Genomic DNA, 14,642 nt, shown 5'->3' with positions numbered 1-14,642 from the left:
TGGGCACAGAGGTGTAGGACCTCAGGTTCCTCCTTGAAGAATCATCTTAAATGCCTCAAGTGGAAGATTTCTGCTGTTTTCCCTGACTCGTCCTTCCTGCCAAAGGCCAAGGGCTTCCACAAACTTGCAACCTGGTCAGAGCACCAGCAGCCGATGCCCTCCTGCCCTGGGTTTATTCCCCAGTCCTTGGCAGGTCAGCTGCTGTCTTATCACTCTGCTATCAGCTCCTGAGTCATATCTGGCAGCCACTGAACTTAAGAGTCCTGAGATGAAGCACAGCCCATCCCACACAAAGCCACAGCTTGTGTTTTGTGTAAAATAATGACAATTAAAAGCAACAGGACCAAAAACGAGGGAAGAGGGAGCTTTGTGGAAAAGACACCACGGGGCTGGTCCTGTGGGTGAGGCAGTTCAGAGGCTTGGGAGAAGGGGTTGGCGATTTAAGGGAAAATGAAACAGGCTGAGGAGAAATGAGAGTTCTGCAGAAGGCTGGGATGGTGAGTGGCACAGGCACCCTGGGGGACTTGGACTGGCGCCCGAGCTGCTGCACGGTGGGCAGTGTGACCTGTGGGTGACGTGGCTGACCCTGAAATATCTCCTGGTGGACACACCACAGAGAAACCCGGGCCAGGGACGGCTGGGTCTGTGTTTCCCTAGCCGGTGTCCCTCGGGAAGTTTTCCCAGGGTGACAGAGGGGTCAGGCAGGGATGCTGCACTGTTCAGTGTAGGGCTGGGGCCGGAGGGCTGGGTCTGCACAGCCCTGCCGCAGGACAGGAGCAGAGTGATCCTCGTCCCTCCCCAATTCCCTCATGCCTGGAGGTTGGAGCGGAGCGTGGAGCCGCCGGGCTCTCCTGGGCTGGTGGAGCCGGCTCTGGCTGTGGGTGCTATCATCACCTCTGTGCTAGCTGGGAGGGCAGGAGGGTGCTGCAGGGCTCACAGCAGTAGTTACCAGCAGGCAAGGGTGAGGATTTCACCTGGGAGGTGTTGTGCTCGCTGACATTTACCATCAGGCTGCTGGGGTCAGGCCGGACACACTGTTCTCTGTGACTTGTTTTCTGTAGGTGGCTTTGTAGAAACACTGGCAAGTAGTGAATGATTCCTGGAGTTGTCACCTGGAGCTGCTTTCTGAAAATCCCTTTTGAAGAGGATGTGGCAGCTCCTGTGGACATGGCTGGCTGGCTCAGAGCTGGCTGGGGATGCAGCTCAGTGCTTGGCCAGCCCTAGTACCCAGCAGGCTCAGCCTGCAGAGGCACAGAGGAACCACAAAGAGCAAACAAAAAACTCCCAAACCCACTTCTGCCTGTGAAAACTGCAGAGGAGTGCGCTGTGGAGTGAGGGCTGGCTCAGAAACCCCCCGTGGAAGATGGGATTCCCAGAACAGGAGGAGACACTGGGATCCAGCACAGGCTTTGCAGCCTTGAGACGAAGGGGCTTTGCAGCAGGGTTTCTCCAAGCTTGGATGTCCCTGCTTGTCTCCTGCCCTTCTGACGAGCAGGTGTGGGTGGGGAGCTGGATGAATAAGGGACTTACTCTATCAATAATGTCAGGAGAAATGTGTGGCAGTGAGGGTCATGGGTCTGGATATCAGAGAGCACACAATGCAGCTGGGCCTTTTTTTTAAACCTGATTATTTCTATCTGTTTCCACCTGAGTTCTTGGTTAAGCAAAGCATCCCCAGCTTGTGCCTGAAGGGCAGGCGGGAGGCTGGTGCTGGCTGCTGGCAAAAACATCACTTCACTAGTAAAGGAGTGAAAAGGCCTCTAGAGAAACTAGAGGGAAATTGCGTTTCGTTTCCCTCGGAACAGGGAATTCTTGACTTCTGGGTCACACCAGAGAGGTTTTCCTGGGGTTGGGCACGGCTGCACATCCCCTCCTCTCCCATCCTCAGCTGGCACCCTTAGCCCTTGGCTGGACTGGAGAGGTTGTGGGTGAATGTGTGGTGGGCACAGAGTGAAGAAGGGGGGAATTGGGTGGGCAGGCAGCCAGGAGAACAGCAAAGAACTCCCGGAGACCAGGGAGACCAGGATGCCACCATTCCCTTGGGCCAGGGGATATCTCACCTGCTCCCAGACTCCCGCCCCTCTGGCCACGGCCAGGCTCCCACTCCCACTGCCGGGGCGGCCGGCACAGGGGCAGGTGTTTTTCATGCTGTGCCTGGAGCAGTTGGGAAACAGGCAGCGGTGGAGCCGGGCGGCAGGTCCGACTGGTTTCCCTCCGCGCTGGCACTGACGTACGAGCCGCTCTCCAAACAGCTCCTGCCCCGTCCCCGGCACCCGGCTGTGCTCGGCCCCGCGCTGCGCGGGATGGCCGTGCCGGAGCTGTGAGCCCAGCCCAGCCCGCAGCGGCCCATGGACGGCAAAACTCCTCCGGTAAGGCACGGGCAGCTCCCCGGCTCCCACCCCGCGGGGGGGTCGGGGGTGCTCCGGGGCTGGATGGACCCGCTCTCCTTGGGGTTTGGTGGAGAGCCCAGTCTCTCCTCCCTGCTCTCCAGGGTGTTGCCTTCGAAGTAGACAGTGGGGAGAAGGAGCCAGGATGAGCTGCCTGGGGGGCTGCTGCCTCCGGCACTCTTGGGCACATGGAGGGAGGGGGACAGTCACCAGCATCCCTGGCGTCAGCTCCGTGCTGGCAGAGGAGGTGTCGGGGCCCCCAGCATCCTTCTGTGCCGCGTTGAAGTGGAGTTGTGAACTGGGGGGAACAGTCAGTGCTGTCAGTGGGATCTGGTGCCACTTGGCACCTGTGGGAGCTGCACTGAGTTTCTGAGTTTCTGAGCCCTCCGGCACTTTCCAGCAGCACTTTGGCAGCAGTGGGCTCAGCCCTGCTGCTCTCCTTCACCGTCTCTCTGGGCAGTTTTTGGGCTGGGTTGACTGGGACCTGCTCAGCCTTGGATGTGGGACTTTGCTGAGCATCCTGTCATGAGGAAAACATCCATCCCGGCTGGGCACCGGGCGAGGCCGTGGGTAATTACCGCGCCGAGCGCTGCCGGCTGTGCCAGCGACGTCTGGGACGTGCAGAGCTGGCGGTGACGGGGTGGATGGGGCTCGAGGGGAGGCAGGGCCAGCTGTAACACCATTCTCTTCCTACCCCTTGGCGTGGGGGTGCCAGCCAGGAGCAGGGGCAGAGTGGGCTCGTGCTGGATGCTGCCTGGGTCTGCAGAGCAGCCTGACCCCAGCACTGCTCTGCGGAGTGGTCCCGGCTCTGGGTGGCCCCAAAGCGAGTGGCATCACTGCATCTTGGTGACAGCAGGGCGTGAACTGGGATGCCCGCATATAGAGACAGTTGCCCAATACTGGACATCCCCACTGGGCCACCTTGGCTTTGTCACTTGGATTAAATGGGCCACCAGGCGTCCCAGGAGCCACCTTGTCTCTGCAGCTGTGGGAAAGTCATTTCGTCTTTCCGTGCCTCGGTTTGCCCATCCGTGGAACGGGGTGAGCAGCCATTACTCACCCCCTGGAACATTTTCGGGTCTCTGCCCAAAGGGCTGCTCACTCTGGCACAGGGTAACCTGTCCCTGGCCACATCAGGTTGACTCAATTGACGTGGCTTGTCACCTGCACTTGCAAAATGGCCCTGGCATGCTTTGGGATTTCACTTCCTTGTGTGCTGCCCCTTTACAGCATCAGGGCCTCTGCAGCATCCTCTGGCAGCCCCTGCCTCATTCTGGGGCTGGGGTCTGTCCCTTCCCAGGGAGGCCCCGCTCAGCTGTGACACTCAGGCAGGACTGTGTCACCAGGGGGGATCGGGGCTCTCTCAGGTTGGGCAGGGCTTTGTCCCTGGTGAGGACAATGTCTCTGTTGTGTGCTGGCTGAGCTGCTCTGCACAGACAATCGGTGCTCACAGGCAGGTGAAGGAGCCGGTTCCCAGCCCGGACACGGGTCTGTGGGCACCTGGGAGCGATGGTGAGGGTGGGCAGCTGAGCTCAGCTGGGGGGGATGATCAGCTGCTGAGGCAGCTCCAGATTCTGAGCCCATGTCCTTGTGCTCCTCCGAGGCACAGCCGGGACCTGGTCCGGTTACAACACCCAGGTGTCACCCGGCTTCCGCTCTCCCTCCCACTCCGAAACTGCGGCTGACTGCTGGCTGCTTTCCCTGCTTCCCTCCCCATTGCCCACGGATCCTGAGCCTCCAGCCCAGCCCAGATCACCTTTCCCCTGGTGATTGTCCCCTGCTGCCATGGAGCCGGGGGCCTTCCCTCTGCAGCAGGGAACCGAGCTGCAGGTCAGTGCACGTGGCAGCTCACGGTGCAAAGGGGATGGGCATCTCAGCGCTGCTGTCTGTGGTTCAGGTGCTTTGCCCGGCTTTTCTCAGAGCCTCAGAGCAGGGAGAAGGAGTGATGTGGTGTTTGCACTCCTGACACATTTAGCAAAGGGCTTGTGCTGCAGACAGGCACTGTCCACTCGTCCCCCAGCGCGACGTGAGTAGAGCTGGCCCGGTGTCCCTGTGTGTGTCCCCAAAATCCCTCCTCACTGTTCTCTGAAATCCATCCCTACCACAAACAGAGGCTGGCTGTGCTCCCCCTCCCCAGAGCTGCCTTTGGCACGTACCACCCTCAGGGCTGGTGGTGGAACGTTTGCAGAGAGGGCGTTGGGGAAAGGCCTCAAACCGCAGCCGCTCGTGCGATACGGGCTCGGCTCTGCCTCTGACTTTTACTCAAAAGCCAGCAAAGGATGAGTAAAGGTTTTGTGGGTAGAAGCTGTCACTCCCTCGCCGGGGTTTTGCGCTCTTCTTAACAGAAACATCTTTGTAAAACCACTGCTATTTTCTCTCTGCTACAGTGACCTTACAATAGGTTTGCTGGTGACCTGGAGGCCGTGGCAAAAGCTTTGTTAGCTTCTCTGATAGGGCTACAAAATTATCTGGACTTCGGACTTTTGAGGCAATAAGTAGCTAAATGTTCACCTGAATGTAAAAGGGCATGTGCTTCCTGCTGAGGAGTGTTCAGAGCAGTTTGACCTATGGTGTACTTCGCTGTTAATTTGATATACTTGCACGCTGAAGGTGGAAGTGTTGCAGCATCATTGGCTCCCTGGGGAAGCTGGGCTGTGTTTTCTAGTGTGATGGAGAGGTTTGTCCTTTGGAGGATTGTAATTCTGCTGGTCTGACAAGTGAAGGGTTATGCTTGCTGCAGGACGAGACGTGAAATATCAGGCAGTGTGGAGGTAGCACACAAATGCCATTGTAAAAGGGTATTTAAAAAAAACTTCATTTATATGTAGACAGAAGAAAGTCTTTTCCCAGGAAGGATTCCTGGCATCCCCACACTGCTTTGTTTCTGCAAATCAGCAGTTCAGGACCTGCCACAGCTCTGGCTGTGTTTGCTGTCTGACAATGGGCACTGAGGGGACCCGGGGATGCCCCACCGTGTGTGGGTGTGTGAGAACCTGAATCCCATCTGTGTGACTGCTCAGGCTCACTAGGGAAGGGCAGCGTGGGGCACTCCCCAGCCCTCCCAGCTCCCAGCAGAGCACACTGAGGGGCTCTCCTGGGCTCCCCAGCGCCTTTGGGAGAAAGCAGGGCTGAAGCACGGCCATCCTGGGCTTGTCCACATGGCTGCTGGGAAATCCAGGTGTAGGGAAACCTCAGCCTGCAGGCTGAGCAGATCCAGGCTTGCTCTCGGGAAGGGGTGAGAGTGGGCTGGTGCTGTGAAACAGAAAGTGCCTCTGCTCCTCCTCACGCCCAGGAGCACGGGGAGCCTGACACGAGTGGGGCCATGGCTCCCCACGGCCAGGAGATGTTAGTGCAGCCCGTGCCAAGGGCCCCGCGGGCGGCGGGAGGAGGTCGGTGCCTGGGGGTGGCCCCCACACCCCGCTGCTGGCCAGGGCGGGTGGCCAGGCAGCATCCCCGGAGCCCGGGGTGCTGTGCCCGCCGGCCCTGCGGGTGCTGAGCTCCCCAGGCACAGTCCAGGAGGGGTGTGCGTGTCCCTGGTGTCCCGATGGCGCGTGGCCACGCCGGGGGTGTGACTCAGGGATAATGCCCAGGAAGTTACACCACTGCATTGCAGGAAAGGGCACAGCCGTATTTACAGAGCGAGAGCCTGAGCAGCCTCCAGACCTGCCCATCAGGGCTCCTGGTTCCCATGTGGCAGGAAATGCTAGGGGAGAGAAAATCCAGCTGGAAGGGCAATGGTGGCTCCCACCACTGCCCCTGCTCTGGCCATGTCCTATCCTCTGGCCATGTCCTATCCTCTGCCCGTGTCCCATCCTCTGCCCACATCCCATCCTCTGCCTGTCCCAGAGCTGTGATCCAGCCTGGGTGCTGCTTGCTGGCTTGTCAGGGAAAGGGATGTTTTCTGGTCCTGGGGAAAGGTGATCTCTAGCAGCTGCAGGGCCAAAACTCCAGGCCTCCAGAGGGGTGTGTTAGAGCCTACCTCTGGCTGGTAAGTGATCCCTGGGGATCAGCTCCACTTCTCCTGGGTGTCCCTTCTGTGGGACATCAGTGGCATTATAGAATCCTGTAATGGTTTGGGTTGGAAAGGACTTGAAGCTCATCCAGTTCCAACTCCCTGCCAGGGGCAGGGACACCTCCCAGTAAACCAGGTTTCTCCAAGCCCCATCTGTCCCACAGAGATTTTACAGAAGTCAGAGGAAACAGCATTTATTTTGGTCCTCTCTGAAGGAAAATGAGAGGCTGTGGCTTCTGCAGTTAATGGAACACTTGGAAGGGTGCATCTTGAGGAAAGGAAGCAGATACATATTCTTCTGTGAATTCATGGATTAGGAGTGACACAACTGCAGAGCAGCATTCCAGGGTACAGGACGTTTCAGGGCTTGGAAAACACCGATTATTAAGTATTACTAAATAACAGCTGGAAATTACACTGTATTTTTCAAATGGCTAATTAAGGATAGATGCATAAATTGGGGCACTAGCCCCGTGGAACTGGGCCACAGCGTGACTGACCCGGTGCCAAATACCCGTCTGATTGCTCCGATCACAGCGATGGGTCTGGGGAATTCATCCACCTGGAGGGAAAAGCTCCATGAAAACGAGGTTTCGGGTCATCCTGGATGGGATATGGCTCAGAGAGGGGCACCAGAGCGGTGACTTTGCATGGGATCCATGGAATAGCCACCAGCAGCCCCAGCTGGCAGTGCCAGGGGGCTTGGTGTGGTGCTGGGGGGCTCAGCTCTGCATCGCCCTTGCCTTTACAGCTGGCAGGGTGGCAGCTGGGGGACTCTCCAGTGGGCATCAGTCACTGCCAGTGACAGTCTCCTCTGCTCCCAGACCACTGCATCACTGGGCAGTGTCCCCCCCAGCCTCCATGCCTCCACGGTCAGCAGCATCTTCGGCGCCCGACCCCCGCAGCCCCAGGAGAGCGTCCTCGGCATCAGCTTCAAACCCTACAGCCCCGAGGCCAGCCCGGCCCCCACGCCCTGCACGGCCTGTGAGAGCACACGTAAGGATGGGGCCCAGGCTGGTCTCTGGCCGCCCTGGCCCCGGTCCCACCTGGGCTGGGGAGGGATGGAGGGAGGCAGGGATGGGTGCCTGTGCCAGCTGCTGGCACAAGCCTTGGTCACAGGCTGGTTTTTCCCTGGGGATGTGAGGGGTGCTGGCGGCAAGGGAGAGAACTATGATGATGGGACAGTGTGGGGTGTGCATGGCCCTGGTCCCCCACATCTCGGGGGTCCTCTGGGGAGCCTGGTGGGTAGCAGGGTCTGGGTGTCCTGGGGAGGCAGCTGCTCCCCCTGACCCTGCCTCCACCCTGCTGCCAGGATCCTCCATGTTCAGAGCTCCCTGCATGAGCCAGCGGCGGCTTGTGCTCATCTTCTGCGTCTCCGTCCTCATCGTGCTGCTCATCGCCCTCATCCTGCTGTGTGAGTGGGGTCCCAGCCCAGGGTGGCTCGGGGCTCCTAGAGGGGACCTCAGAGGGGCAGGGATTGGGGATACCTATGCTGGGAAGTGCCAGAGGGAAACCCCTGGACCCAGAGGCAGCAACGTGCTCTTGCCATTCCCTGAGTGTTCCTGACATCTGGTGGAGAGACAGGAGCCTGGGAAAGGAGATCTGCTGCCTTGGCTGACAGTGGTATTTGGGGAGCTTGGGGCTGAAATGTTCTTTCCTTCTGCTGGGCTTGCTTTGGTGGGAAGCAGAGCCCCCCCAGCAGCGCCCACAGTCACCCTCCCCTGGGCAGGATCTGCCAAACAAATTGTGGTCCACAGGCAGAACACACACAGACACCAGGGAATCCCTTTAATCCCAGTAACATCCAGCTGCCATTCTCCAGCTGGTGGGCTTGAAGCACTCGCAGGCAGAATGCATGTTTCTGTGGGTGAAGGGAGAGGGACTTGCAGCAGCTGGGCAGCACAAGGGGGTGCTCAGGGTGGCCAGTCCTTCTGCACCCCTGTGTCCAGCAGCTTCTCGCTCTTGGCTCGAGCTCAGCTCACGCTCACACCTGGTCTTTGGGAGCACCCCTGTGCCTGGCGTATCTTGGGATGCCCATGCAGGTGGGTCGCAGCCCCCTCACCCATGGCCAGCCCTAGCCTCACCACGGCATTTTCTTGCTTCCAGTTATGTTCTGGCGGTCGCAGACGGGCATCGTGTACAAGGAGCCGGCCGAGAGCTGCAAGGACAGCGCCGTGCGCTGCGACGGCGTCGTCGACTGCTCCCAGCGCAGCGACGAGCTGGGCTGTGGTGAGGCACCGGGAGCTGGGGCAGTGAGAGCGAGGGGAGCCCCGGGGTGCTGGGCATGCCCCTGATTCCCCTGCTCCGTCCCACAGTGCGCTTCACATCCGAGGAGTCCTTGCTCCACGTCTACTCCAGCACCGAGAGCCAGTGGCTGCCGGTGTGCAGCAGCGCCTGGGACGAGTCCTTCTCCAGGAAGACCTGCCGGCAGCTGGGGTTTCAGAAGTAATTCCTGGGGATGGGTGCTTCTACTGGGGTGCTGGGGCACTGCCAGCCCCCTGGGCACTGTGCTCTTTCTGCCAGCATTGTGTTTTTCTGCTGGAAGGTGGCATGGCCAGCGCTGCTCGTAAGGCAGGGACCAGATGGTCAGTGCCGGGCCATGGGGACCCTCACTGCTTCTCCTCTTCCCTCCCAGTGCATCTCAGACCGAATACATCCCCCTGCGTGTCTCTGGCAAGAGCCTCACAGTGACTGACGAGCGAGAGACCATCCAGCAGAGCCTCAACAGGTACCAGGCAGCGTCGCCTCCTGCCCTGCCCCTGCCCTGGTGCCACAGGAATGGGGCTGAGGCCGTGTCTCCCTCCTCTCTCCTGCAGCTCACAGTGTCTCACGGGAAAGTACGTCTCCCTCCGATGCACAAGTAAGGGGCTGGCTGGCACACGGCCGAGGGCAGGCAGGGAGCCTTTCCACAGGCTTGGGAATGCTTTCCTCCCTTCTCTGCACAGGGTTGGGCAAATGGGGTGTTTTCCAGCAAACTGGGTAATAGAAAACTACAGAGATTACATTCCCTGGTCCCCGCTGCCCCTATGAGTGGTGCCTGTGGGTGGTGGGGATGTTGTGTGTGTGTCTCCCCTCCAAGCCCACCTTCCCTCCCAGCCCTCCTCTCAGCCCTGCTCTCCCCTCTCCAGCCTGTGGGCAGAGGATTTCTGGCCGGATCATCGGGGGAAAGGAGACCTCTGTGAACAAGTGGCCGTGGCAGGTCAGCGTGCAGTACGGGCCCATCCACATCTGCGGCGGCACCATCATCGACGCGCAGTGGGTGCTCACGGCAGCCCACTGCTTCTTCATGTGAGTGCTGCTGCCAGCCCCGCTCAGCCCAGCCCCACACCCCCCTGCCTCACCCCTTCCTGCCCCATCTCGCCCTGCCAGGAACAGCATGAAGATCCTGGATGACTGGAAGGTGTACGGGGGGGTGTCGGACCTGAAGCAGCCCATGGAGGGCATCCCCGTGTCCCAGGTCATCATCAACTCCAACTACAGCGACGACCACGACGACTACGACATCGCCCTCATGAAGCTCTCCAGGCCACTGACGCTCTCAGGTGAGGCCTCACAGCTTACCTGGACCTGGCTGGGGGTGCTGTTTGGGGGGACAGGGAGAGACTGAGGATGGGCAGGAGTGAGAGGCAGCTCAGGCCCCCTTGGAACCACACCCTGGGGTGTGTGGGGCTGCTGCCAGCTGGAGCATCCAACTCTGCTGTGGCCACCTTGCTTTCTCTAGCCTGTCCCATGGCCAGGAAGGGGCTGGCACATGCAGCCATGAGCTCAGTTGTGCTACTGGCATTGTGCCCCACATGGGGCCAGCGAGACCCTTCTGGGGTGGGCAGAGAGGGGACCTTTCCTGCCCCCCACACTCCTCCCTGGCTGCAGGGCTTGTGACTATGGTGGCTATTTTGCTCCTGGGTGACTCATCCCTCCCTCCTTGCCTGGCTTTCATCATGTCTCCCTCCAGCCCATGTTCGCCCAGCCTGCCTCCCCACGTACGGCCAGCGATTCCAGACCGGCAGGTCCTGCTTCATCACAGGCTTTGGGAAGACCAGGGAGAATGAAGGTGAGGGAGGACGCCAGCTCCCCACAGGCACCTCCTGCCCACAGGCACAGCTCTGCTGTGGTGCTCCAGGACTTTTCCACAGGGATAACTCTCAGGGGTTGCCCTCCCCAGCCGTGAGGCTTTGCAGAAATAAGACCCGTGAGAAACACGAGCTTCCTCCCTCGCTGCTGCAGAGAGGCCTGGGGGCCGTGGGGGGCCGAGGCCCCCCCTGCCCCACAGCTCTTCCTGCCTTGCAGATAACACGTCCCCGAAGCTGCGGGAGGCCGAGGTGAAGCTCATCGACTACAAGATCTGCAACAGTGACAAGGTGTACGAGGGCTACCTGACCCCCAGGATGATGTGTGCCGGGTACCTGCAGGGAGGCAAAGACGCCTGTCAGGTGAGCTGGGGGCACGTGGCACACTAGGAGAGGGCTGCCCGCTTTTGGGTACCCACAGAGGGGCATCTGCTGTCTCCCCTTCTCACTGCTCTGCCCCTCTGAGCCAGGGTGACAGCGGAGGGCCCCTGGTCTGCGAGGACAATGGCCGCTGGTATGTGGCCGGGGTGACGAGCTGGGGAACAGGATGTGGCCAGAAGAACAAGCCTGGAGTTTACACCCGTGTGACAAAGCTCCTCAGCTGGATATACAGCAAAATGGAGGTGAGGTGGCAGGGCTGTGCTTGGGCAGGAAGGCCCTGGTGCACAGAGAGGGGCTGAATCCCTCCAGCCCAGCCCCTGGCACCTCACCCTTGCTCTCCCCTCTCTCCTTTGTAGAGTGAGAACGACTAAAACCGGGATGGACACTTGCTTGGGCTGTACCTCTCCAGCTGGCACAGACCACTGCCCCGGGCTGCTGGCAGGGCATGATGCTACCAGCCCATCCCACACCTCTCTGGACTGTCCATGCAGCCAGGGACCTGTAGCTGCCCCCAAACTCTGAAAACACGGCGCCTGTGAAGTGACTCTGCCCTCTCCTTGTGCCGGGGGGTGACCTGGTGGCAGCTGGGCACAGCACCCAGCCAGCCCCAGAGGGACACAGCCCATGCTGGCAGCTGGCCATGGTGGCTGGGGACACCTCCTCACCCCATGTCTGTGGTTCTCCTGTAAATAGACCTGTCTGGACGGGGTGTCACGAGTGCTTCCTGGCAGGACTGTGGCACCCTCAGCGGGCGAGGTGCCTGCAGTGGCAGTGGGGTGCCCATGTCGAGGGAACACTCCTCGTGCCAGATCACAGCTGTGCCACCTTGGGGTGCGGGATGGAGCAGCTGTGCCCACAGTGCCCACACCTACAGCTTTCCCACGAAGGGGAGCCCCGAGGTGCAGTTATTCCACCCTCCGGGAGGAGCGGCCAGTGCTCTTGTGTTTGTGGATAGATTTAGGAAGTGCCTAATGTTCCTCCCTGTGAGAGAAATACCTGTTTGTTTATTTTTCCATGCCGTGGATCTGGTCTGAGCCAGAGCTCCCCCCAGGACCGCAGCCGGCCTCGGTCCCCACCCTGCTCTGGGGAGGACTTGGCAGCAGAGTGGGGCAGGTCTGAGCTCCGGGGGTGGCTGCAGGAGGTGTGACCGAATCCAGCAGCAGCAGCCAAAGGCCAAGCTGGAGTGTGATGCAGAGCTGCCACCCTCCTGGGCAGCGCCCAGCGTGAGCCAGCCCTGGATTCCCCTGCTGCGAGCTCAGTGGCCATGCTGGATTGCTGCCTCCGGCTCCCAGCACTCAGGGATGGCCCAGCCAGCCTCACCTCCCTGGCCACGCTGGAGCAGGGACACCTTTCCCTCAAGGAAACAAGTGCCTGCATCTCCTTGTGGATGCTGGGGGCACACAAGGCACCGTGGGAGATCCCCATGGTGAGCAGGGCTGGCTGCTCCTCTCCCCAGCCACGTGTTCAGCTGCAGAAGAGTCCTGGATTGCCTGGCCACCCTGCACTCTTCTAATAAATGTTTTAGTAGTGTTCCACTTGGAGATGGCTCTTCTGAACAGGCTGGAGAGGAAAGGGTGAGTCCCTGGCTGTCACCGTTCCTGTGGGTACGTGTGATGGAGTGGCCCTTCCTGCCTTTCACCCCCCGGGTTACTGCTTGTGGCTGGGAGAAAAGGGGGTGTCTTGGGTCCTTCACCTCCTGGGAGCATCCCCCGGGTTCCCGGCACTGGCTGCTTCCCGTGGAAAAGGTTTTGGGCAGGCAGAGAGCTGCAGTTTGTGTTTGAAGTTTGGGATAGCAGGTCCAGTGTGGCTCTAGGTGTGCAGAAACCACCTGGGACTCGGCTGCCACCTGCCTGCTGGTGGGGAGGGGTGAGTGAAACCCTTGTGTTGTTTCTCTCGTGGATTTGGAGCTGTGCAGGGCGGCTGCTCTGGACCTGAACTGTAACAAAGCCAGTCGCTGCCTTTGGGAAGCACTGAGTCAGCCTGACCTCGAATCCCTTTCCAGAGCAGCAGCCCAGAAACCTCCCACGGATGCAGGAGCCGCCCATGAAGAACAGGGTGTGCAGAGCCCAGGGGACTGTTTGCACTTTATAATACTTGAAAAGGGCCTGGGCAAACCTGCTGAATTCCAGGGAGGAATGGGGGATTCTTGCTCCCTGCACACGGAGGCTGGACATGTTACCAAGACCACCCTGCAAGTGCAGTGGTCACAGCAATAGATTTTTCCATGAACAGAAACAGCTGATCTTTAGTAGGAGTGGGGGCCTCATGTGCCTTCCCCATTTTATGTTAGTCTGGTTAAACTGGGAATTCAAAGGGTTTTAAGTCACAGACCCAGATAACATTTGTCCACAGGTTCTCTGGGATCTCGAGGTTTCTGTTGATAAGTCCTAATGTCCCCATGGAGCAGCTCATTTATTACTGGAGCCGTGTTCCTGGGCACAGTGATGGTAACTCCATTTCAGTGTGTTGGGGACCTGCTCCTCTGCTGTGGATTCACCTCCACAGGGGTTATTCTCCTCTGAAACAGTCTCTCACAGCAGAGAAACACTTTCAGCCCTTAATACAAATTTAATTTATTCCTTCCAAACCTGCCATCCAGTGGTGCCTCCTCCCAGGCCCAGGGGAAGGTATGCTGTGCTTCCCCAAGGGCTGAAGTTTTCTAAGCAGATTAGAAGTGATTAGTTTGCATGAAGCCGCCTGGCCACGGCTGTCGTGCTGTTCCCAAAGACTTCACCGTGCAGATGGAGCCTTGGACACGGCTTTGCTTCCACTCCCGGAGCACTGTCCATACCCAGGGGGAGCACAGATGTGGTGGGTGTCAGCCCAGCCCTGAGGAGCCTCCTGGGACAGCCCCAGCCATCACCTGTGGCTCTTGTAAAGCCCCTTTTCTTGCTCAATACATCCTACTCTGGAACATCTTCCGGGATGAGGGGCTCTAAGCATGGCCCCACATCTGGCTGGGCTGTTCCCATGTTCCTCTGTGCTTTGGAAATCATAGGCCAGTGTCCCCAGGGGATATGACTTAGAAAAATACAGTCCGGCTGGCACCACGTGAATTAACGACCATTAGTGGTGGTTTTCCCAATCTCTCCTTTTATAGCTCTTTGTTCTGCTGTGTCAAAACAGATTTGTTTATAGGGTTTCAGCGATGATGTTTCTCTACAAAAATGTTTTTCCTCTGGTTTGGTTCCCTTCCATGGTCAGTAACATCATCACTTGGCACGGAGTCGCTGGACTTCGTCTTGTGCAATACCAGCTCTGGCTGTGCTCGATGGGGGAATGCAGGAGCTTCAGTGCAGCCACTGCTTGATCCTCGCTCCTGGGGGGATTCAAGGCACTGGGAATGACTGGGGCCTGATGGAAAATGATGTTATTGGGGTACACACAGCCTTATGGCTACACAGAGCTTTTGTCAGAGCTTGGTTCTGCCGTGTCCCTGAGAAGTCTGAGGGCTGCATTGGCACCCAACAGGCAGTTTACAAGCTTGGCATTACAGGGAGAGACCTTAAAATAGGAGGTGAAAGCTCTGGAGAGCAAGTGGCTCTGTCCCTGCTCCAAGCACACAGGGAGGAGCCGCCTGCTCCAGGGTAAGGGACACGGGCTCAGATGAAATCGTGCCCTGTTGAAGCCACTGGCAGTGCTCCTGTTAACTCCAGTGGCTGGAGGAGATCAGCCCAGCCCCTTCGTTAGCATAAATCAGCATCTCCTGCCTGGCCTCCACATTACTTTTGGCCCAATTTGCCCAGAAAAGAAGCTGGAGCTCAGTACAGTGTCCCCAGCAGCAGGGCCCTGGGA

General features: G+C 59.0%; 1 protein-coding gene across 1 annotated transcript; it reads left to right on the top strand.

Annotated features, from left to right (window-relative positions):
* Positions 1-2,260: 2,260 nt before the first annotated feature.
* TMPRSS13 (transmembrane serine protease 13) lies at positions 2,261-13,227 on the top strand. Its single transcript, XM_027655669.1, has 14 exons — positions 2,261-2,369; positions 7,224-7,395; positions 7,712-7,813; positions 8,506-8,628; positions 8,715-8,844; positions 9,035-9,127; positions 9,216-9,259; positions 9,528-9,687; positions 9,769-9,941; positions 10,352-10,450; positions 10,687-10,829; positions 10,937-11,089; positions 11,204-12,421; positions 13,200-13,227. Exons 1-13 carry the CDS (start codon positions 2,349-2,351, stop codon positions 11,216-11,218), a joined length of 1,428 nt encoding a protein of 475 aa, XP_027511470.1. The 5' UTR covers positions 2,261-2,348; the 3' UTR covers positions 11,219-12,421; positions 13,200-13,227.
* The last annotated feature ends 1,415 nt before the right edge of the window (positions 13,228-14,642 follow it).

Source organism: Corapipo altera, unplaced genomic scaffold, assembly GCF_003945725.1.
Source record: "Corapipo altera isolate COAL_440 unplaced genomic scaffold, ASM394572v1 71, whole genome shotgun sequence".
In the NCBI taxonomy this organism is placed as follows: Eukaryota; Metazoa; Chordata; class Aves; order Passeriformes; family Pipridae; genus Corapipo; species Corapipo altera.
Note: the sequence above shows the minus strand (reverse complement) of the source record. Positions and strands in the feature narration are given on the sequence as shown.